The sequence below is a fragment of the Dendropsophus ebraccatus genome, chromosome 13, assembly GCF_027789765.1.
Source record: "Dendropsophus ebraccatus isolate aDenEbr1 chromosome 13, aDenEbr1.pat, whole genome shotgun sequence".
NCBI classification, from domain to species: domain Eukaryota; kingdom Metazoa; phylum Chordata; class Amphibia; order Anura; family Hylidae; genus Dendropsophus; species Dendropsophus ebraccatus.
In genome coordinates this window covers 2065269-2088632 of record NC_091466.1, presented here as the reverse complement: position 1 = coordinate 2088632, position 23364 = coordinate 2065269, and the positions used below count along the sequence as shown (strand labels likewise).

Below are 23364 nucleotides of genomic sequence, written 5' to 3'. Positions count from 1 at the left end.
GCACACAGATACGGCTCCCCTCACACTAATACACACTGGGGGCAGCTGCTCAGTATACCTGCACACAGATACGGCTCCCCTCACACTAATACACACTAGGGGGCAGCTGCTCAGTATACCTGCACACAGATACGGCTACCCTCACACTAATACACACTGGGGGACAGCTGCTCAGTATACCTGCACACAGATACGGCTACCCCTCACACTAATACACACTAGGGGGCAGCTGCTCAGTATACCTGCACACAGATACGGCTCCCCTCACAGTAATACACACTAGGGGCAGCTGCTCAGTATACCTGCACACAGATACGGCTCCCCTCACACTAATACACACTGGGGGGCAGCTGCTCAGTATACCTGCACACAGATGCGGCTCCCCCTCACACTAATACACACTGGGGGGCAGCTGCTCAGTATACCTGCACACAGATACGGCTACCCTCACACTAATACTCACTGGGGGCAGCTGCTCAGTATACCTGCACACAGATACGGCTACCCTCACACTAATACACACTAGGGGGCAGCTGCTCAGTATACCTGCACACAGATACCGCTACCCTCACACTAATACACACTGGGGGCAGCTGCTCAGTATACCTGCACACAGATACGGCTACCCTCACACTAATACACACTAGGGGGCAGCTGCTCAGTATACCTGCACACAGATACGGCTACCCTCACACTAATACACACTGGGGGCAGCTGCTCAGTATACCTGCACACAGATACCGCTACCCTCACACTAATACACACTGGGGGCAGCTGCTCAGTATACCTGCACACAGATACGGCTCCCCCTCACACTAATACACACTGGGGGCAGCTGCTCAGTATACCTGCACACAGATACAGCTCCCCTCACACTAATACTCACTGGGGGGCAGCTGCTCAGTATACCTGCACACAGATACAGCTCCCCTCACACTAATACACACTAGGGGGCAGCTGCTCAGTATACCTGCACACAGATACGGCTACCTCACACTAATACTCACTAGGGGGCAGCTGCTCAGTATACCTGCACACAGATACCACTACCCCTCACACTAATACTCACTGGGGGGCAGCTGCTCAGTATACCTGCACACAGATACGGCTCCCCCTCACACTAATACTCACTGGGGGCAGCTGCTCAGTATACCTGCACACAGATACGGCTACCTCACACTAATACTCACTAGGGGGCAGCTGCTCAGTATACCTGCACACAGATACGGCTCCCCCTCACACTAATACTCACTGGGGGCAGCTGCTCAGTATACCTGCACACAGATACGGCTACCTCACACTAATACTCACTGGGGGCAGCTGCTCAGTATACCTGCACACAGATACGGCTCCCCCTCACACTAATACTCACTAGGGGGCAGCTGCTCAGTATACCGGCACACAGATACGGCTCCGCTCACACTAATACACACGGCTCCCCTCACACTAATACACACTGGGGGCAGCTGCTCAGTATACCTGCACACAGATACGGCTCCCCTCACACTAATACTCACTGGGGGGCAGCTGCTCAGTATACCTGCACACAGATACGGCTACCCTCACACTAATACACACGGCTCCCCTCACACTAATACACACTGGGGGCAGCTGCTCAGTATACCTGCACACAGATACGGCTACCCTCACACTAATACACTAGGGGGCAGCTGCTCAGTATACCTGCACACAGATACGGCTACCCTCACACTAATACACACTGGGGGCAGCTGCTCAGTATACCTGCACACAGATACGGCTACCTCACACTAATACTCACTAGGGGGCAGCTGCTCAGTATACCTGCATACAGATACGGCTACCTCACACTAATACTCACTAGGGGGCAGCTGCTCAGTATACCTGCACACAGATACGGCTACCTCACACTAATACTCACTAGGGGGCAGCTGCTCAGTATACCTGCACACAGATACGGCTACCTCACACTAATACACACTAGGGGGCAGCTGCTCAGTATACCTGCACACAGATACGGCTCCCCTCACACTAATACTCACTAGGGGGCAGCTGCTCAGTATACCTGCACACAGATACGGCTCCCCTCACACTAATACTCACTGGGGGGCAGCTGCTCAGTCAGTATACCTGCACACAGATACGATAAATTGAGAAAATGTTCAGCAGCACTAGAAAAACATATATGTGCGGGTGCACGTCTCACCAAACTGGACCCAGGTTCGTATAGAATATCTAGATGGAGACCGCACTTTCAAAAAAGAGTTCACACTTTATTCACACCAGATGCAACGTTTCGGCTCAATGTGTAGCCTTTCTCAAGCACACAGATACGGCTCCCCTCACACTAATACTCACTGGGGGGCAGCTGCTCAGTATACCTGCACACAGATACGGCTCCCCTCACACTAATACTCACTGGGGGGCAGCTGCTCAGTATACCTGCACACAGATACGGCTCCCCCTCACACTAATACTCACTAGGGGGCAGCTGCTCAGTATACCTGCACACAGATACGGCTCCCCTCACACTAATACTCACTGGGGGGCAGCTGCTCAGTATACCTGCACACAGATACGGCTACCCCTCACACTAATACACACTGGGGGCAGCTGCTCAGTATACCTGCACACAGATACCGCTACCCTCACACTAATACTCACTAGGGGCAGCTGCTCAGTATACCTGCACACAGATACCGCTCCCCTCACACTAATACACACTAGGGGGCAGCTGCTCAGTATACCTGCACACAGATACGGCTCCCCCTCACACTAATACACACTGGGGGGCAGCTGCTCAGTATACCTGCACACAGATACGGCTCCCCCTCACACTAATACACACTAGGGGCAGCTGCTCAGTATACCTGCACACAGATACAGCTCCCCTCACACTAATACTCACTGGGGGCAGCTGCTCAGTATACCTGCACACAGATACGGCTCCCCCTCACACTAATACACACTGGGGGCAGCTGCTCAGTATACCTGCACACAGATACGGCTCCCCTCACACTAATACTCACTAGGGGGCAGCTGCTCAGTATACCTGCACACAGATACGGCTCCCCTCACACTAATACACACTAGGGGCAGCTGCTCAGTATACCTGCACACAGATACGGCTCCCCCTCACACTAATACACACTAGGGGCAGCTGCTCAGTATACCTGCACACAGATACGGCTCCCCTCACACTAATACTCACTAGGGGGCAGCTGCTCAGTATACCTGCACACAGATACAGCTCCCCTCACACTAATACACACTGGGGGCAGCTGCTCAGTATACCTGCACACAGATACGGCTACCCTCACACTAATACACACTGGGGGCAGCTGCTCAGTATACCTGCACACAGATACGGCTCCCCTCACACTAATACACACTAGGGGGCAGCTGCTCAGTATACCTGCACACAGATACGGCTCCCCTCACACTAATACTCACTAGGGGGCAGCTGCTCAGTATACCTGCACACAGATACGGCTCCCCTCACACTAATACACACTGGGGGCAGCTGCTCAGTATACCTGCACACAGATACGGCTCCCCTCACACTAATACTCACTGGGGGGCAGCTGCTCAGTATACCTGCACACAGATACGGCTCCCCTCACACTAATACACACTAGGGGCAGCTGCTCAGTATACCTGCACACAGATACGGCTCCCCCTCACACTAATACACACTAGGGGCAGCTGCTCAGTATACCTGCACACAGATACGGCTCCCCTCACACTAATACTCACTAGGGGGCAGCTGCTCAGTATACCTGCACACAGATACAGCTCCCCTCACACTAATACACACTGGGGGCAGCTGCTCAGTATACCTGCACACAGATACGGCTACCCTCACACTAATACACACTGGGGGCAGCTGCTCAGTATACCTGCACACAGATACGGCTCCCCTCACACTAATACACACTAGGGGGCAGCTGCTCAGTATACCTGCACACAGATACGGCTCCCCTCACACTAATACACACTAGGGGGCAGCTGCTCAGTATACCTGCACACAGATACGGCTACCCCTCACAGTAATACACACTAGGGGCAGCTGCTCAGTATACCTGCACACAGATACGGCTCCCCCTCACACTAATACACACTGGGGGCAGCTGCTCAGTATACCTGCACACAGATACGGCTCCCCTCACACTAATACTCACTAGGGGGCAGCTGCTCAGTATACCTGCACACAGATACGGCTCCCCTCACACTAATACACACTGGGGGCAGCTGCTCAGTATACCTGCACACAGATACGGCTCCCCTCACACTAATACACACTAGGGGGCAGCTGCTCAGTATACCTGCACACAGATACGGCTCCCCTCACACTAATACACACTAGGGGGCAGCTGCTCAGTATACCTGCACACAGATACGGCTCCCCTCACACTAATACACACTAGGGGGCAGCTGCTCAGTATACCTGCACACAGATACGGCTACCCCTCACAGTAATACACACTAGGGGCAGCTGCTCAGTATACCTGCACACAGATACGGCTCCCCCTCACACTAATACACACTGGGGGCAGCTGCTCAGTATACCTGCACACAGATACGGCTCCCCTCACACTAATACTCACTAGGGGGCAGCTGCTCAGTATACCTGCACACAGATACGGCTCCCCTCACACTAATACACACTGGGGGCAGCTGCTCAGTATACCTGCACACAGATACGGCTACCCCTCACAGACTTAAAAACTAGTCTTCTGAATCATAAATCTGCTGCCAAATCCACTGGCAGTGACGGGAGCAGCACATACAGGGATATACACTGGCAGTGACGGGAGCAGCACATACAGGGATATACACTGGCAGTGACGGGAGCAGCACATACAGGGATATACACTGGCAGTGACGGGAGCAGCACATACAGGGATATACACTGGCAGTGACCGGAGCAGCTGTAACACCACATACAGGGATATACACTGGCAGTGACGGGAGCAGCACATACAGGGATATACACTGGCAGTGACGGGAGCAGCACATACAGGGATATACACTGGCAGTGACTGGAGCAGCACATACAGGGATATACACTGGCAGTGACTGGAGCAGCACATACAGGGATATACACTGGCAGTGACGGGAGCAGCACATACAGGGATATACACTGGCAGTGACCGGAGCAGCACATACAGGGATATACACTGGCAGTGACGGGAGCAGCTGTAACAGCACATACAGGGATATACACTGGCAGTGACCGGTGCAGCTGTAACAGCACATACAGGGATATACACTGGCAGTGACGGGAGCAGCACATACAGGGATATACACTGGCAGTGACGGGAGCAGCTGTAACACCACATACAGGGATATACACTGGCAGTGACGGGAGCAGCTGTAACACCACATACAGGGATATACACTGGCAGTGACGGGAGCAGCACATACAGGGATATACACTGGCAGTGACCGGAGCAGCTGTAACAGCACATACAGGGATATACACTGGCAGTGACTGGAGCAGCACATACAGGGATATACACTGGCAGTGACGGGAGCAGCACATACAGGGATATACACTGGCAGTGACGGGAGCAGCTGTAACAGCACATACAGGGATATACACTGGCAGTGACCGGAGCAGCTGTAACAGCACATACAGGGATATACACTGGCAGTGACGGGAGCAGCACATACAGGGATATACACTGGCAGTGACGGGAGCAGCACATACAGGGATATACACTGGCAGTGACCGGAGAAGCTGTAACCGCACATACAGGGATATACACTGGCAGTGACGGGAGCAGCACATACAGGGATATACACTGGCAGTGACCGGAGCAGCACATACAGGGATATACACTGGCAGTGACGGGAGCAGCACATACAGGGATATACACTGGCAGTGACGGGAGCAGCTGTAACAGCACATACAGGGATATACACTGGCAGTGACCGGAGCAGCTGTAACAGCACATACAGGGATATACACTGGCAGTGACGGGAGCAGCACATACAGGGATATACACTGACAGTGACCGGAGCAGCACATACAGGGATATACACTGGCAGTGACGGGAGCAGCTGTAACACCACATACAGGGATATACACTGGCAGTGACGGGAGAAGCTGTAACAGCACATACAGGGATATACACTGGCAGTGACGGGAGCAGCACATACAGGGATATACACTGGCAGTGACGGGAGCAGCACATACAGGGATATACACTGGCAGTGACGGGAGCAGCTGTAACAGCACATACAGGGATATACACTGGCAGTGACTGGAGCAGCACATACAGGGATATACACTGGCCGTGACCGGAGCAGCTGTAACAGCACATACAGGGATATACACTGGCAGTGACGGGAGCAGCTGTAACAGCACATACAGGGATATACACTGGCAGTGACGGGAGCAGCTGTAACAGCACATACAGGGATATACACTGGCAGTGACGGGAGCAGCTGTATTAGCACATACAGGGATATACACTGGCAGTGACCGGAGCAGCTGTATTAGCACATACAGGGATATACACTGGCAGTGACGGGAGCAGCTGTAACAGCACATACAGGGATATACACTGGCAGTGACGGGAGCAGCACATACAGGGATATACACTGGCAGTGACCGGAGCAGCTGTATTAGCACATACAGGGATATACACTGGCAGTGACGGGAGCAGCTGTAACAGCACATACAGGGATATACACTGGCAGTGACGGGAGCAGCACATACAGGGATATACACTGGCAGTGACCGGAGCAGCACATACAGGGATATACACTGGCAGTGACGGGAGCAGCTGTAACAGCACATACAGGGATATACACTGGCAGTGACCGGAGCAGCTGTAACAGCACATACAGGGATATACACTGGCAGTGACCGGAGCAGCTGTAACAGCACATACAGGGATATACACTGGCAGTGACGGGAGCAGCACATACAGGGATATACACTGGCAGTGACCGGAGCAGCTGTAACGCCTCCCGCAGTATAAGCAGAGGTGGTAAGGGCTCATTATGGACTGCAGTCTCATGTCCTATAAGGTGGGAGCAGTCAGTGGAGTATATATAGTGAACACATCCATCTATACACAGTAGTCTCCCCATTTTGTTTTGCCGCCCACTCACAGCCATTCTCCCCACATACCTGATCTATCACCTGGAGTCCATGGTGTACCTGCAATAGCTGCTATGGCCACATAAGGTTTTATTATAATCCTTTAAGTTGGGATCAGTCACAATCCTTATTTATCCCCAATGATAGTGCTACTGCACTCAGATTACACCCACACAGGGAGCAACAAGACCCCTCCCTACAGAACATCCCATCCCACCGGACTGCATAGTTATCCCACCCCTCCCTACAGAACATCCCATCCCACCGGACTGCATAGTAATCCCACCCCTCCCTACAGAACATCCCATCCCACCGGACTGATTAGTTATCCCACCCCTCCTCGCAGAACATCCCATCCCACCGGACTGATTAGTTATCCCACCCCTCCTCGCAGAACATCCCATCTCACCAGACTGCATAGTAATCCCACCCCTCCTCGCAGAACATCCCATCCCACCGGACTGATTAGTTATCCCACCCCTCCTCGCAGAACATCCCATCTCACCGGACTGCATAGTAATCCCACCCCTCCCTACAGAACACCCATCTCACCGGACTGCATAGTTATCCCACCCCTCCTCGCAGAACATCCCATCTCACCAGACTGCATAGTAATCCCACCCCTCCTCGCAGAACATCCCATCCCACCGGACTGATTAGTTATCCCACCCCTCCTCGCAGAACATCCCATCTCACCGGACTGCATAGTAATCCCACCCCTCCCTACAGAACATCCCATCTCACCGGACTGCATAGTTATCCCACCCCTCCTCGCAGAACATCCCATCTCACCGGACTGCATAGTAATCCCACCCCTCCCTACAGAACATCCCATCTCACCGGACTGCATAGTAATCCCACCCCTCCTCGCAGAACATCCCATCCCACCGGACTGCATAGTAATCCCACCCCTCCTCGCAGAACATCCCATCTCACCGGACTGCATAGTAATCCCACCCCTCCTCGCAGAACATCCCATCTCACCGGACTGCAGTTATCCCACCCCTCCTCGCAGAACATCCCATCTCACCGGACTGCATAGTAATCCCACCCCTCCTCGCAGAACATCCCATCTCACCGGACTGCATAGTAATCCCACCCCTCCTCGCAGAACATCCCATCTCACCGGACTGCATAGTTATCCCACCCCTCCCTACAGAACATCCCATCTCACCGGACTGCATAGTTATCCCACCCCTCCTCGCAGAACATCCCATCTCACCGGACTGCATAGTTATCCCACCCCTCCTCGCAGAACATCCCATCTCACCGGACTGCATAGTTATCCCACCCCTCTTCACAGAACATCCCATCTCACCGGACTGCATAGTTATCCCACCCCTCTTCACAGAACATCCCATCTCACAGGGTGGTAGCATTACCCTACCTCGCAATGATTAAAAAAAAAAAAAAAAAAAAAAAAAAAAAAAAAATTAACCCACTACTCCCCACAAACACCACCTCACCCTACACGGTCAGTAACCACACCATCGTTGTGCACTGCTGAGGCCGCTGTTGTTACCTACCACTTCATACCACCAGTAGTGTTTTGTTTTTTATGTAGGCCTAGTGCTGGTAACCATACATCTACAGTCCTATTTTCACTAAGCCCCTTGTGAAGGTGACTGCCCATGAGTGCCGCTCCTTCTCACATGCCAGATTACAGGATTACCATGTAGCTTCAGGCACATAGCCATGTAACGTCAAAGAGGTTGCATCAAGTACAATCAGCTTGTGTTTTATTTCTCACAAATCACTGTACAAAACGTTTTATATAAAAACACTGCGAGATGTAGTGCGCTGCCCACCGCCATAACACTGACATTATAAATTATACGACAACTGTACAGGTGCAGTGTAAGCCCCCCACCACTAGGGGCAGCAGCGAGATCATCTATATACACGGCAGCCGCTGCTTGCTGCCCCTTTACACAATATATATATATTTATAGACTATTTCACATATCAACAGAAGACAACGAAGCTGGCCGCCTCATCGGCTTATGTCCCGGCCCATGTCCCAGTGCTTGGAGGAGTGGTCACTCTTTAGAGGGCTAAAAAATGGGTGTTTCAGCGCCTGCGACAGCGTGTAGCGCTTGGACGGTTCATACTTCAGCATATCCTCTATCAGGTCGAACAGCAGGTGGTGCTCCTCAGTGTCACACAGCATGTATCTCTGTAAGGAAGGGACATGTCAGCTACACAAGGTGGTGAACCAGACTGGGGACCGTACACATCGCCACATCTAGCCTGGAGGCACCACAGGACCTGTGCATGTTGTAGTTCCTATCAGCCCCTTCTTCCCTATTACAACAGTAAGCACCCACACTATATACTTACAGGGGCCTTACAGAGGCCACCCTGGTGTTTCCCCATTAAGGTCCCAAAGCTCACAACAGAGTGAGGACCTGAGGGACCACGTATCAGGGTGGTTTGGTGCTCTCCCCACTAGGAGGCGCCCCTTGGCAATGGGCTTCCTTCTCTGGAGAGAGGGAGATCTGGCTATTCCCCTGTTTTGAGACTCGTAACTGAGGCTCCACGGACCCCTTCTTTGCATATTCAAATTTTGTAGGGGGCAATCAGTGGGGACTTGTAAATGAGTACTCCATTGAATTTCTTTGCTGTTCTCCCTGAGCTCAGTGATTGTTGTGTTCTGCTCACCCACATACACTGTAGGCCATGTACTCAGCACAACGACTCCTCGGCATCCCCACATGACCCATCCCTGGTATACCAGCCACTCCTACCCTCAGGGGCCCCACATGACCCATCCCCGGTATACCAGCCACTCTTACCCTTGGGGGGCCCCCCAGGACACATCCACAGTACCCCAGTCGCTCTTACCCTCAGGGGCTTGCAGTTGTCGCGCACATATCGGGCCGCTGAGGTGCTGTTGTCCCAGTCCAGGTGGTCACGGTAGAAGTATTTCTGCTTCCTGTAAATAAAGAAACTCACATTAGGCACCTGACCCCAGAAGGCATTGGGGGGGGGGGGGGGGGGGGGGGCGGCACAATGATTCACACACTCACCTAGTCTTCCTGATCATCCGGGATGGGATGGGCCCCAGAATCCTCTCCATCATTGCCAGGTGTTCACGGTTGTCGTGCGTCTGTGAATGACAGATCGTTAATGACAGCCAACATGGGGGGGCAGCACAGTACTGGAGCCAGAAAGTCACCTGGAAGAGGGTGAACCCCACGTAATACTCAAAGATGATGCATCCGATGCTCCAGACATCACAGGGCTGACTCCAGCCGAGCTCTAAAGACACAGAAGGAGGGGTGGTGGGGTTAGCCACAGAAGCTCAGCAGCTACCCCAAAACCAGCAGAACACCGACCACTCACCTAAAATCACCTCAGGAGCTCGGTAGTGCCGTGTGGACACAATGGTGCTGTGATGCTCATGGTCAAAGGTGGCACTTCCAAAATCCACCACCCGGATGTCTGTGCTCTTTACACACCTTTCATCTCTCTTCTTGAGGGGAGGGAGGTCACAGGGAGAGACCACATGAAGACAAGCATTACGCAAAGGCTGAAGACTGACCCCAGGGGTCACCCCGCACCAGAGACACCGAGCACCCACCTTCTCCATGTTATAGGTTAGCTCAAAGTCAGAGTTCACAAAGAGAATGTTCTCCGGCTTCAGGTCCGTGTGCGTCAGCTTATTGTCGTGAAGAACTACGAAGAACAGCAGCAATTACACATTTACCTAGGCCCACCTGACACTGCGCCCACCCCGGCCATGTACTTACACTTCACTGCATGGCACACCTGATATGCCATGTGCCGCACTTGGTGAATGGGGTACGGAAGATAATTGTTCTCCTTGAGAAAATCAAATGTGCTGAGGCCCAGAAGCTCAAAGGAGATGCACATGTGACCATGATAGTCGAACCAGTCAAACATCCGGACACAGAGGCTGCCGAGAGAGGAGCACAGGTCACACCGGCAGGGGGCATGCTAGCAGCACACCCGCCACCAGCAGGGGGCACACTTACTGCTTATTATCTGGGTCCTTCTCGTTGATCTTCTCCAGGACGTTTATCTCCAGTCGTGCCGCCTCCTTGTATTTTTCGACATTCTTGATTATTTTTAATGCCACCCGGGAACCTCCCCTTTGACAGGAAATAATGAGAAACACATGTAAGCCAGGACAATAAGCAAAGCGCCATGGTCAGGGCTGATGGGATACCTTCAAGACTCACCTGCGGTGGTCTATACACTCCACAACTCGGCCAAACGTCCCTTCTCCCAGAGTGCTGATAATCTCATCTGTCAAGGGAAGAGGAGAAGACGAGCTAAGGATGAGCCAGAGACCCCAGCAGCTAGAGCCAGTGAAAGGCCAGGAGTCATACATATGTCAGGCTAGGCGTGAGCCGTAAGTATTACTCTAACTCCCTGCCCGAGAAAACTATATATCATTAGGCGTTAATGAGAATAAAAGGAGGAAGAGGAGGAGGAGGAGGAGGGGGCTTCTCTGTGTCTTTAAAATAAAAATCAAATGAACACAAAAGACAGACAGGTCTGCAGCGTCTCTGGGGAGGGGGAGCTTAGAACTAGAGAGCTAAATTATGTTACGATTTGGCTGTACATCTTTCTTGTAGCCAGTCGCCGCTGCGATAGATCAGGTGACCCTCCACGTCGTCTTCCACACTCTTGGCCTGCCTGCTGCTCTGGCGACTCCTCTGTTGTTGACGGGGCCCGTCAATTCCCGGCAATACACCACCATTCACCAGCCAATCAGATTTTCAAACCAGCGGCAGCACATAGGTTGGTTGGTTTGGAAATTCATTCACATTGTAGTTTGAGGTAGGAGGGTGTGCAGTAGATTCCCAGCCAATTCATACGGCACATAGGAATATATAACGATAGGGATATTGCAAGGGAACAGGTCAAGATACAAATACACTAACTCAGAAATAAAAGAAATCAGAAAAACAAAAAACATTCTGCTACTTCTCGTTATTGATTGTAAAGAAAAAAAATAAAGCAGGAAAAACAGGAGCAAAGTAATAAAAGGCGAAAAAGTCTTTAGGTATCGCTACACTACGACCCCATGTACCAGCGTATCACTACACTACAACCCCACGTATCAGCGTATCACTACACTACAACCCCACGTATCAGCGTATCACTACACTACAACCCCACGTATCAGCGTATCACTACACTACAACCCCACGTATCAGACTATCACTACAATACGATACCATGTAGCAGCGTATCACTACACTACAACCCCACGTATCACTACACTACAACCCCATGACCACACGTATCGCTACACTACTCTATCCCAGCACTCCACAGCTGTGGAAGAACTACAATCCCCAGTGTGCACAGCAAGCCTTCAGCTCTCCAAACATGATGGGAGTTGCCGTTTTCCAGCAGCTGGATTTCCCCCATAAACTCACTATGGGGAGACTCCACGTATCTCCAGGGAGAAGGATCATCCTTCACCCACCCAACACACCCAACATCTGTTATCAGGGGTGACAAGGTGCGTCCATACATACCAGATAGTGGGCCGGTCTGGCAGCAGTCGGCAGACATTGCTCTGGTGTGTATGGCCACTGCTACCCTACGCTACTCCCCTGCCCCTCTACCCCCACAAGGGTTATGCAGCTCGCCCCCAGTGCTGTCGGGATTTACAACTACTTCACAAGCTCGTGGACGGCTTCAGCCCAGCCCTGTATGGCGGCTACATCACTGGAGAAAGGTTGTCCACTCCAGGGTACAGGGCTGTTCTGAGGCCGCAGGGGTTAATACACTACTACAAGCCGTACACTCATTGCAGCTAGGCCTCTACCAGCGGCCAAACCCATGACTATGCCATAAAAAAAACAAAACACAGCAGGGGGAGGGGTGCACTTACCCAGTCTTGCTTTAAGAGAAAGAATAGAGGGTACATACGGAGACGAGCCGCAGTGGATACTCACCGATGACGACTGGCTATAAGACCTTGTTCTACGCTTCCTGCGCTTCTGTTTGCGCCGGCTGCTCTTGCAGCTTCTATAGCTGTCATCTCGCGATCGGCGGTAGTCGTTGGAGTGGCGGTATTCTGCCTCATAGTAGACGTCCCCCCGCTCTCTGCTATAGCCGTTCCTTCTGTAGTTTTCACAGTATCTGCGGTCATACGCCCGTCTGTCTGATGATCGCGCTTCATAGCTAAGGGCAGAAGGAGAGCGCCTTTGTTAGGCCCTGAGGAGTGAAGCATGGAGCCCCCAGATACCAGGTGGGGCACTCACCTGCGGGACCTCTCATGATAGCTGTCTCCATGTCTGTATCGTCGGTCACGACCCCTCCCGCCGCTGCTGCTGGACCTCGACCTGCTTCTTCTCCGTCTGTGCTTGCGGCTTCTGTAGCGTTCATGGTAACTTCCTCTGCTGCCCCGCTCAGATGAACGGTACCGTCTGGAGTGCGGCATCTGGGAAGGCAAATACAGAACCGGTCACCACTAGGGGGTAAATATAGAACTGGTAATCCAGCACTGTGCCACTACTCCTCACCGCCACCCAACCTGGCACTGCGCCATTACAGACAACCCTCCACCACAACCTCCCCCCACACACACATCCGGTACAGCTTCTGTAGATTGTAAGCTCTGAGGGCCAGGTCCCTGCTCTTCTGTCCCTGGCCGTCCATCACTCCCATTACCCTGGTAGATTGTAAGCTCTGGGGGCCAGGTCCCTGCCGTTGTCCCTGGCTGTCTACTATTACCCCTGTAGAGTGGAAGCTCTCAGGGCCTGCCGGGCCACACCCCTAGGGTGACAAGCAGGGAAGGGCTCTGACACGTTGGATTACAAAACCTCCAATATAGACCAAGAATACTCCAGCTCCCAATCCAAATACTATCCAGTGTAATCTGCCCGAGAATAATCCCGATAACTATGAGGAGACCACAGAGACAGGAGATGGGGAACCGGCAGAGCTACAGAAAATGTGAGTATACACAGCGTAGAGACCACAGAGGCCGGGAGCTGGGCGAGGATACACAGCGTAGAGACCACAGAGGCCGGGAGCTGGGCGAGGATACACAGCGTAGAGACCACAGAGGCCGGGAGCTGGGCGAGGATACACAGCGTAGAGACCACAGAGGCCGGGAGCTGGGCGAGGATACACAGCGTAGAGACCACAGAGGCCGGGAGCTGGGCGAGTATACACAGCGTAGAGACCACAGAGGCCGGGAGGTAGGAGAGTATACACAGCGTAGAGACCACAGAGGCCGGGAGGTGGGCGAGTATACACAGCGTAGAGACCACAGAGGCCGGGAGCTGGGCGAGGATACACAGCGTAGAGACCACAGAGGCCGGGAGCTGGGCGAGGATACACAGCGTAGAGACCACAGAGGCCGGGAGCTGGGCGAGGATACACAGCGTAGAGACCACAGAGGCCGGGAGCTGGGCGAGGATACACAGCGTAGAGACCACAGAGGCCGGGAGCTGGGCGAGTATACACAGCGTAGAGACCACAGAGGCCGGGAGCTGGGCGAGTATACACAGCGTAGAGACCACAGAGGCCGGGAGCTGGGCGAGTATACACAGCGTAGAGACCACAGAGGCCGGGAGGTAGGAGAGTATACACAGCATAGAGACCACAGAGGCCGGGAGGTGGGCGAGTATACACAGCGTAGAGACCACAGAGGCTGGGAGGTGGGCGAGTATACACAGCGTAGAGACCACAGAGGCTGGGAGGTGGGCGAGTATACACAGCATAGAGACCACAGAGGCCGGGAGCTGGGCGAGTATACACAGCGTAGAGACCACAGAGGCCGGGAGGTAGGAGAGTATACACAGCGTAGAGACCACAGAGACCGGGAGCTGGGCAAGGATACACAGTGAAGAGAACATAGAGGCCGGGATCCCTTCACGGATAACTGCTCCAGGTCGTCAGCACTAGGACCTGGACGTACCAGTACCAGCAGGTTTGCAGACACCTGGGGAGTTGCATGTGGAGGGAGAGTTAACTGATTAACCCCTTCTTTACTAAGTCTTTAACCCTTTAAGGTTCAGATTTATTTTCATTTTTCCCTCCTCACCTTCTAACACCCATAACTCCTTGGTTTTTCTATATACAGAGCCATATGATGGCTTATTTTTCGTAGGACTAATTCTACTTTTTCAGGACTTTCATTTTGCAATACAAGGTAGGGTGAAAGAAAAAAATACATTTGAAAATTGAAAAGAGCAGCAGCTAAGCATACTTTGGGGGATTTTGTTCTTCCACCATACAAGTCCCAGTAAGCGTGACTGCTTCTCTGTATTGTGCGTTAGTGTGATATATAGAATTTAATTTTAATATACAAAAATAAAAAAAATAAAATCAAACCTTTTCTTCAAAATTACCATTCATCTGGTCTAACCCACATAATGGTTTTTAGTTTTCCATCTATAGGGCTGTGTCAGGAATTCTTTTTTCCACTAAGATTCATAGTTTTTCATGGTACTACTTTTGTTTTGATGGGACTTCTCAATCTCTTTTTATGAACTTTTTTCTGATGTATGATGCAACCAAAAATCAGCACTTTTAGCATTTTTCCCATTAACTATGTGGGATTAATATTAGTGTATTTTAAAAGATTGGACAATTCCTCATGCAGCAATACCAAACAGGTTTTTATTTGTTTACAAAGTTTTATGTGAACAATGGGAAATAAACTTTTATTGTGGGAGGGTTTTATTTATATTTGTAAAAACTTTTAAGTTTTTTTCATACACCTTAACCCTTTGAGGACCAGGCCCAAAATGATCCAGTGGACCGCGCAAATTTTGATCTTTGCGCTTTCATTTTTGCCTCCGTCCCTTCGAAGAGCTCCAGCACTTTCAGTTTTCTATCTACAGGGCCATGTAATGGCTTATTTGTTACAGGAATAGTTGTACTATGTAATGGCATCTTTCATTTTACCATAACATGTATGAGGGAATCCCAAATACATTATTTATGAAGATATAAATGGGTGAAATCGTAAATAAGAATGCAATATGGTAACGTTTGGGGGGTTCCTGTGTCTACGTAATGCACTATATGGTAAAAGCGACATGATACTATTACTCTATAGGTCAGTCCGAACACAACCAATGCAGGTTACACAGATTCTCTAATGTTATATATTTTTTTTTATGAAATCTTTTTTTTGGCAATTAAATATTAATAAAATGGGCCTATTGTGACGCTTATAACGGTTTTATTTTTTCACCTACGGGGCTGTATGGGGTGTCATTTTTTCCGCCATGATCTCTAGTTTTTAATAATACCATATTTGTGAAGATCGGACGTTTTGATTACTTTATTATTATTTTTTTTATATATAATGTAACATAAAATCGGTAATCCGCGCACTTTCCCCTCTTTTCGTGTACGCCGTTTACAATGACGCTTGTTATAGTTTAATAGATCGGACAATTACGCACACTACAGTATATTAAATGTTTATTTATTTTTAGATGTTTTATTTATATAATGGGAAATGGGGGGTGATTTAAACTTTTATTGGGGGAGGGGTTTTGGGGTAGTGTGTTTGTGTTTTTAACTTTTTTTTATATATACATTTTAAGTCCCTTTGGGGGACTTGTACATACATTACTTTTATTTTAGACACTGATGATTGCTATGCCATAGGCCTAGCATTGATCAGTGTTATCGGCGATCTGCTCATTGAGCCCGACTGTGCAGTCAGGCATTCCGGCGGTCCGTTTTACTGATCGGGACCCCCGCAGTCACACTGCAGGGGTCTCTATCGGTAAGTGATAGGGGACTCCCCCTGTCACTCACACTTAAACGCTGCGGCCGTGCAGGGGTTAATGACACGAGGCAGCGCGATCGCTGCAGCGTGTCATTAGCGGTGAGGTCCCGGCTGCTGATTGCAGCCGACCCCCATCTGCTATGAAGCGCGCTCCGCTCCGGAGTGCGCTTCATAGCTCAGGACGTACCGGTACGTCCAGGGTCGACTGGGGACAGACTTCCAGGACGTACCGGTACGTCCTAGGTCGCCTAGGGGTTAAATCATGGGCCTCAAAGCTGCGGCCCTACAACTCCCATAATGCCTGGGCAGCTAAAGCTTTGGATTTGGCTGTCCAGACAATGGGAAGTGTAGTTTTGCAACAGCTGGAGGGACGCAGTTTGGAGACCCATGCCTTAATTCCCCCTAGGGACCTTTCATAAACAATCATTAGATTGCTAATACTGAGCCAGACAGCATTGGAAGGTAAGTATGGACCCTCTGCTTGTTTAGTTACCCATAAGCACCCCACAATCATGTTGCAGGGGTGCAGAACAGATATCTGACAGGCGGGACGTTCCCGGCTCGCTGCCATCGCTATTTCACACAACAGCAGAGAGTGGTTGAGTCCGGGGCCAGGTGGTTGCTGATCATCCTTGCAGCCCATGGGGATAGCGGTGGTCTGCTGCCGCCGCTCCTATTACACGGAGCAACGGCAGCACATCGCTGCTATCCCAGTCATTTGTCTTTCAATATGTTCAAAAGACAATGATGTTGGCTGATCATTGCTTTCTATTCCACAGGACAATTATCAGCCGTAACGGACGATATCGACTGACATAGGCGGTGGGATCCCCTATGTCAGTCATTAGTAACACATAGTAACCAACTCTCCATGTTTATGGAATAGGCTCAGCTACTGAGCCCGCTCCATTCACCCCTTCATGATACACAACACCGCACCTAAATAATTTTGGGGTTGTGGAACGAATCACCTGCGTTTCAATTTCTTCTCATGGGAAAATTTGCTTTGATATTCAAGCGATTTGGATTACAAATTCCCAGAGAAATTATTTTCAATATCCAAGGTTTCATGGTATCATTATTTTTTATATACAGATTATATAAGAACATGACAGTGATGTACATGGACCAGATGGACATACATGTATAATCCATAATGTTTCCATATCCCATCTATAGCCCCTCCCCGCATATAGCATCCATATCCCATCTATAGCCCCTCCCCCCCCATAATGTGTCAATAACCCGTCTATAGCCCCTCCCTCCATAATGTTTCCATATCCCATCTATAGCCCCTCCCCGCATATAGCATCCATATCCCATCTATAGCCCCTCCCCCCCCATAATGTGTCCATATCCCATCTATAGCCCCTCCCCCCCCATAATGTGTCCATAACCCATCTATAGCCCCTCCCCCATAATGTGTCCATAACCCATCTATAGCCCCTCCCCCCATAATGTGTCCATAACCCATCTATAGCCCCTCCCCCCATAATGTGTCAATAACCCATCTATAGCCCCTCCCTCCATAATGTGTCCATAACCCATCTATAGCCCCTCCCCCATAACCTGTCTATAGCCCCTCCCCCAAAATGTGTCCATAACCCATCCTGGTCTGTAGTCCGTATGATCTGTATATACTCAAAGTCCCTGTCTATAGTCCCCATGATCTGTATATACCCACAGTCCCTGTCTATAGTCCCCATGATCTGTATATACCCACAGTCCCTGTCTAGTCCCTATGACCTGTATACCCCCGCAGTCCCTGTCTATAGTCCCTATGATCTGTATACTCCCACAGTCCCTGTCTATAGTCCCTATGATCTGTATATACCCACAGTCCCTGTCTATAGTCCCTATGATCTGTATACACCCACAGTCCCTGTCTATAGTCCCTATGATCTGTATACACCCGCAGTCCCATTCTATAAACCCCATGATGTGTATATACCTATAGTCCCTATGACCTGTATACACCCGCAGTCCCAGCCTATACACTCCATGATGTGTATATACCTATAGGCCCTATGACCTGTATACACCCCATGATGTGTATATACCTATAGTCCCTATGACCTGTATACACCCCATGATGTGTATATACCTATAGTCCCTATGACCTGTATACAACCGCAGTCCCTGTGTATACACCCCATGATGTGTATATACCTATAGTCCCTATGACCTGTATACACCCCATGATGAGTATATACCTATAGTCCCTATGACCTGTATACACCCCTTGATGTGTATATACCTATAGTCCCTATGACCTGTATACAACCGCAGTCCCTGTGTATACACCCCATGATGAGTATATACCTATAGTCCCTATGACCTGTATACACCCCATGATGTGTATATACCTATAGTCCCTATGACCTGTATACACCACTTGATGTGTATATACCGATAGTCCCTATGACCTGTATACACCCGCAGTCCCATTCTATACACCCCATGATGTGTATATACCTATAGTCCCTATGACCTGTATACACCCGCAGTCCCTGTCTATAATCCCTATGACCTGTATACACCCGCAGTCCCAGCCTATACACCCCATGATGTGTATATACCTATAGTCCCTATGACCTGTATACACCCCATGATGTGTATATACCTATAGGCCCTATGACCTGTATACACCCCATGATGAGTATATACCTATAGTCCCTATGACCTGTATACACCCCATGATGTGTATATACCTATAGGCCCTATGACCTGTATACACCCCATGATGAGTATATACCTATAGGCCCTAAGACCTGTATACACCCCATGATGTGTATATACCTATAGGCCCTATGACCTGTATACACCCCATGATGTGTATATACCTATAGTCCCTAAGACCTGTATACACCCCATGATGTGTATATACCTATAGTCCCTATGACCTGTATACACCCGCAGTCCCAGTCTATACACCCCATGATGTGTATATACCTATAGTCCCTATGACCTGTATATACCCGCAGTCCCTGTCTATAATCCCTATGACCTGTATACACCCCATGATGTGTATATACCTATAGGCCCTATGACCTGTATACACCCCATGATGTGTATATACCTATAGTCCCTATGACCTGTATACACCCGCAGTCCCAGCCTATACACCCCATGATGTGTATATACCTATAGTCCCTATGACCTGTATACACCCCATGATGTGTATATACCTATAGTCCCTATGACCTGTATACACCCCATGATGTGTATATACCTATAGGCCCTATGACCTGTATACACCCCATGATGTGTATATACCTATAGTCCCTATGACCTGTATATACCCGCAGTCCCTGTCTATAATCCCTATGACCTGTATACACCCCATGATGTGTATATACCTATAGGCCCTATGACCTGTATACACCCCATGATGTGTATATACCTATAGTCCCTATGACCTGTATACACCCCATGATGTGTATATACCCGCAGTCCCTATGACCTGTATACACCCGCAGTCCCAGCCTATACACCCCATGATGTGTATATACCTATAGGCCCTATGACCTGTATACACCCCATGATGTGTATATATACCTATAGGCCCTATGACCTGTATACACCCCATGATGTGTATATACCTATAGTCCCTATGTGTACAGTGCGCCCGGAGGCTGCTGGGATCGGCCGCCATTTTGTCTCCGTCTTCTCCTCAGCAGCCGCCGCCATCTTACACGTCGCTCTTCTGCCCCCAGCGGCCCCGACTCCGCTGCCGGGCCCCGTCATCCTCCTCCCGCTGGGCTCCCCGGGCCCTCCTTACCGTTCTCGCAGCCAGGCCGGTTCTCTTGTCCCACAAGAAGTCCGTGTTTGCGGTGACTAATCCCGGGCTCGGCCGCCCGCAGCTCCGCTCTCCTCTGCCCTTCCTTCGTCTGCGCGCCTCGAGCCCCGCCCACCAGCAGACAGCGCCCGCCTCCTTACTGCGCATGCCCTCATTTGTTGGCCTGCGGCCGGTGGGCGGGGCTGGCTGCTGCCTGGAGAATTCTGTGGCGGGGCACGTGACGCATCCGCGCCGCCATCTTGTGCGGCCTCCTCCTGTCAGGACAGATCTAAGTATTCACATAAAATGTATATGATGGCGGCTCAGCCTCCCTGATCCTACAGATCACACAGTTATAATGTATCTGATGTATCTCAGCCTCCCTGATCCTACAGATCACACAGTTATAATGTATCTGATGTATCTCAGCCTCCCTGATCCTACAGATCACACAGTTATAATGTATCTGATGTATCTCAGCCTCCCTGATCCTACAGATCACACAGTTATAATGTATCTGATGTATCTCAGCCTCCCTGAAGGTACAGATCACACAGTTATAATGTATCTGATGTATCTTAGCCTCCCTGATCCTACAGATCACACAGTTATAATGTATCTGATGTATCTCAGCCTCCCTGATCCTACAGATCACACAGTTATAATGTATTTGATGTATCTCAGCCTCCCTGATCCTACAGATCACACAGTTATAATGTATCTGATGTATCTCAGCCTCCCTGATCCTACAGATCACAGTTATAATGTATCTGATGTATCTCAGCCCCCTTGATCCTACAGATCAGTTTATGTATCTGATGTATCTCAGCCTCCCTGATCCTACAGATCACACAGTTATAATGTATCTGATGTATCTTAGCCTCCCTGATCCTACAGATCACACAGTTATAATGTATCTGATGTATCTCAGCCTCCCTGATCCTACAGATCACAGTTATAATGTATCTGATGTATCTCAGCCCCCCTGATCCTACAGATCACAGTTATAATGTATCTGATGTATCTCAGCCCCCCTGATCCTACAGATCACAGTTATAATGTATCTGATGTATCTCAGCCTCCCTGATCCTACAGATCACACAGTTATAATGTATCTGATGTATCTCAGCCTCCCTGATCCTACAGATCACACAGTTATAATGTATCTGATGTATCTCAGCCTCCCTGATCCTACAGATCACAGTTATAATGTATCTGATGTATCTCAGCCTCCCTGATCCCACAGATCACACAGTTATAATGTATCTGATGTATCTCAGCCTCCCTGATCCTACAGATCACACAGTTATAATGTATCTGATGTATCTCAGCCTCCCTGATCCTACAGATCACAGTTATAATGTATCTGATGTATCTCAGCCTCCCTGATCCTACAGATCACACAGTTATAATGTATCTGATGTATCTCAGCCTCCCTGATCCCACAGATCCCACAGTTATAATGTATCTGATGTATCTCAGCCTCCCTGATCCTACAGATCACAGTTATAATGTATCTGATGTATCTCAGCCTCCCTGATCCCACAGATCCCACAGTTATAATGTATCTGATGTATCTCAGCCTCCCTGATCCTACAGATCACACAGTTATAATGTATCTGATGTATCTCAGCCTCCCTGATCCTACAAATCACAGTTATAATGTATCTGATGTATCTCAGCCTCCCTGATCCTACAGATCACAGTTATAATGTATCTGATGTATCTCAGCCTCCCTGATCCTACAGATCACACAGTTATAACGTATCTGATGTATCTCAGCCTCCCTGATCCTACAGATCACACAGTTATAACGTATCTGATGTATCTCAGCCTCCCTGATCCTACAGATCACACAGTTATAATGTATCTGATGTATCTCAGCCTCCCTGATCCTACAGATCACAGTTATAATGTATCTGATGTATCTCAGCCTCCCTGATCCTACAGATCACACAGTTATAATGTATCTGATGTATCTCAGCCTCCCTGATCCTACAGATCACACAGTTATAATGTATCTGATGTATCTCAGCCTCCCTGATCCCACAGATCACACAGTTATAATGTATCTGATGTATCTCAGCCTCCCTGATCCTACAGATCACACAGTTATAATGTATCTGATGTATCTCAGCCTCCCTGATCCTACAGATCACAGTTATAATGTATCTGATGTATCTCAGCCTCCCTGATCCTACAGATCACACAGTTATAATGTATCTGATGTATCTCAGCCTCCCTGATCCTACAGATCACACAGTTACAACGTATCTGATGTATCTCAGCCTCCCTGATCCTACAGATCACACAGTTATAATGTATCTGATGTATCTCAGCCTCCCTGATCCTACAGATCACACAGTTATAATGTATCTGATGTATCTCAGCCTCCCTGATCCTACAGATCACACAGTTATAATGTATCTGATGTATCTCAGCCTCCCTGATCCCACAGATCACAGTTATAATGTATCTGATGTATCTCAGCCTCCCTGATCCTACAGATCACAGTTATAATGTATCTGATGTATCTCAGCCTCCCTGATCCCACAGATCCCACAGTTATAATGTATCTGATGTATCTCAGCCTCCCTGATCCCACAGATCACACAGTTATAATGTATCTGATGTATCTCAGCCTCCCTGATCCTACAGATCACACAGTTATAATGTATCTGATGTATCTCAGCCTCCCTGATCCTACAGATCACACAGTTATAATGTATCTGATGTATCTCAGCCTCCCTG

At 49.7% G+C, this 23364-nt stretch overlaps 1 protein-coding gene across 2 annotated transcripts; it reads right to left on the bottom strand.

The window, feature by feature from the left end:
• Positions 1-8810: 8810 nt before the first annotated feature.
• On the bottom strand, positions 8811-20772 carry CLK2 (CDC like kinase 2). 2 transcript variants are annotated; one of them, XM_069951367.1, is made up of 13 exons: positions 20617-20772; positions 13342-13520; positions 13033-13261; positions 11685-11778; positions 11299-11365; positions 11092-11208; positions 10846-11012; positions 10677-10771; positions 10439-10568; positions 10272-10354; positions 10123-10202; positions 9938-10028; positions 8811-9269 (listed from the first exon to the last, which is right to left on the bottom strand). In XM_069951367.1, exons 2-13 carry the CDS (start codon positions 13518-13520, stop codon positions 9087-9089), a joined length of 1515 nt encoding a protein of 504 aa, XP_069807468.1. In that variant the 5' UTR covers positions 20617-20772; the 3' UTR covers positions 8811-9086. The 2 variants fall into 2 exon arrangements, with proteins under 2 accessions (XP_069807468.1, XP_069807469.1); XM_069951368.1 differs by having other exon boundaries at positions 10439-10565.
• Between the last annotated feature and the right edge of the window lie 2592 nt (positions 20773-23364).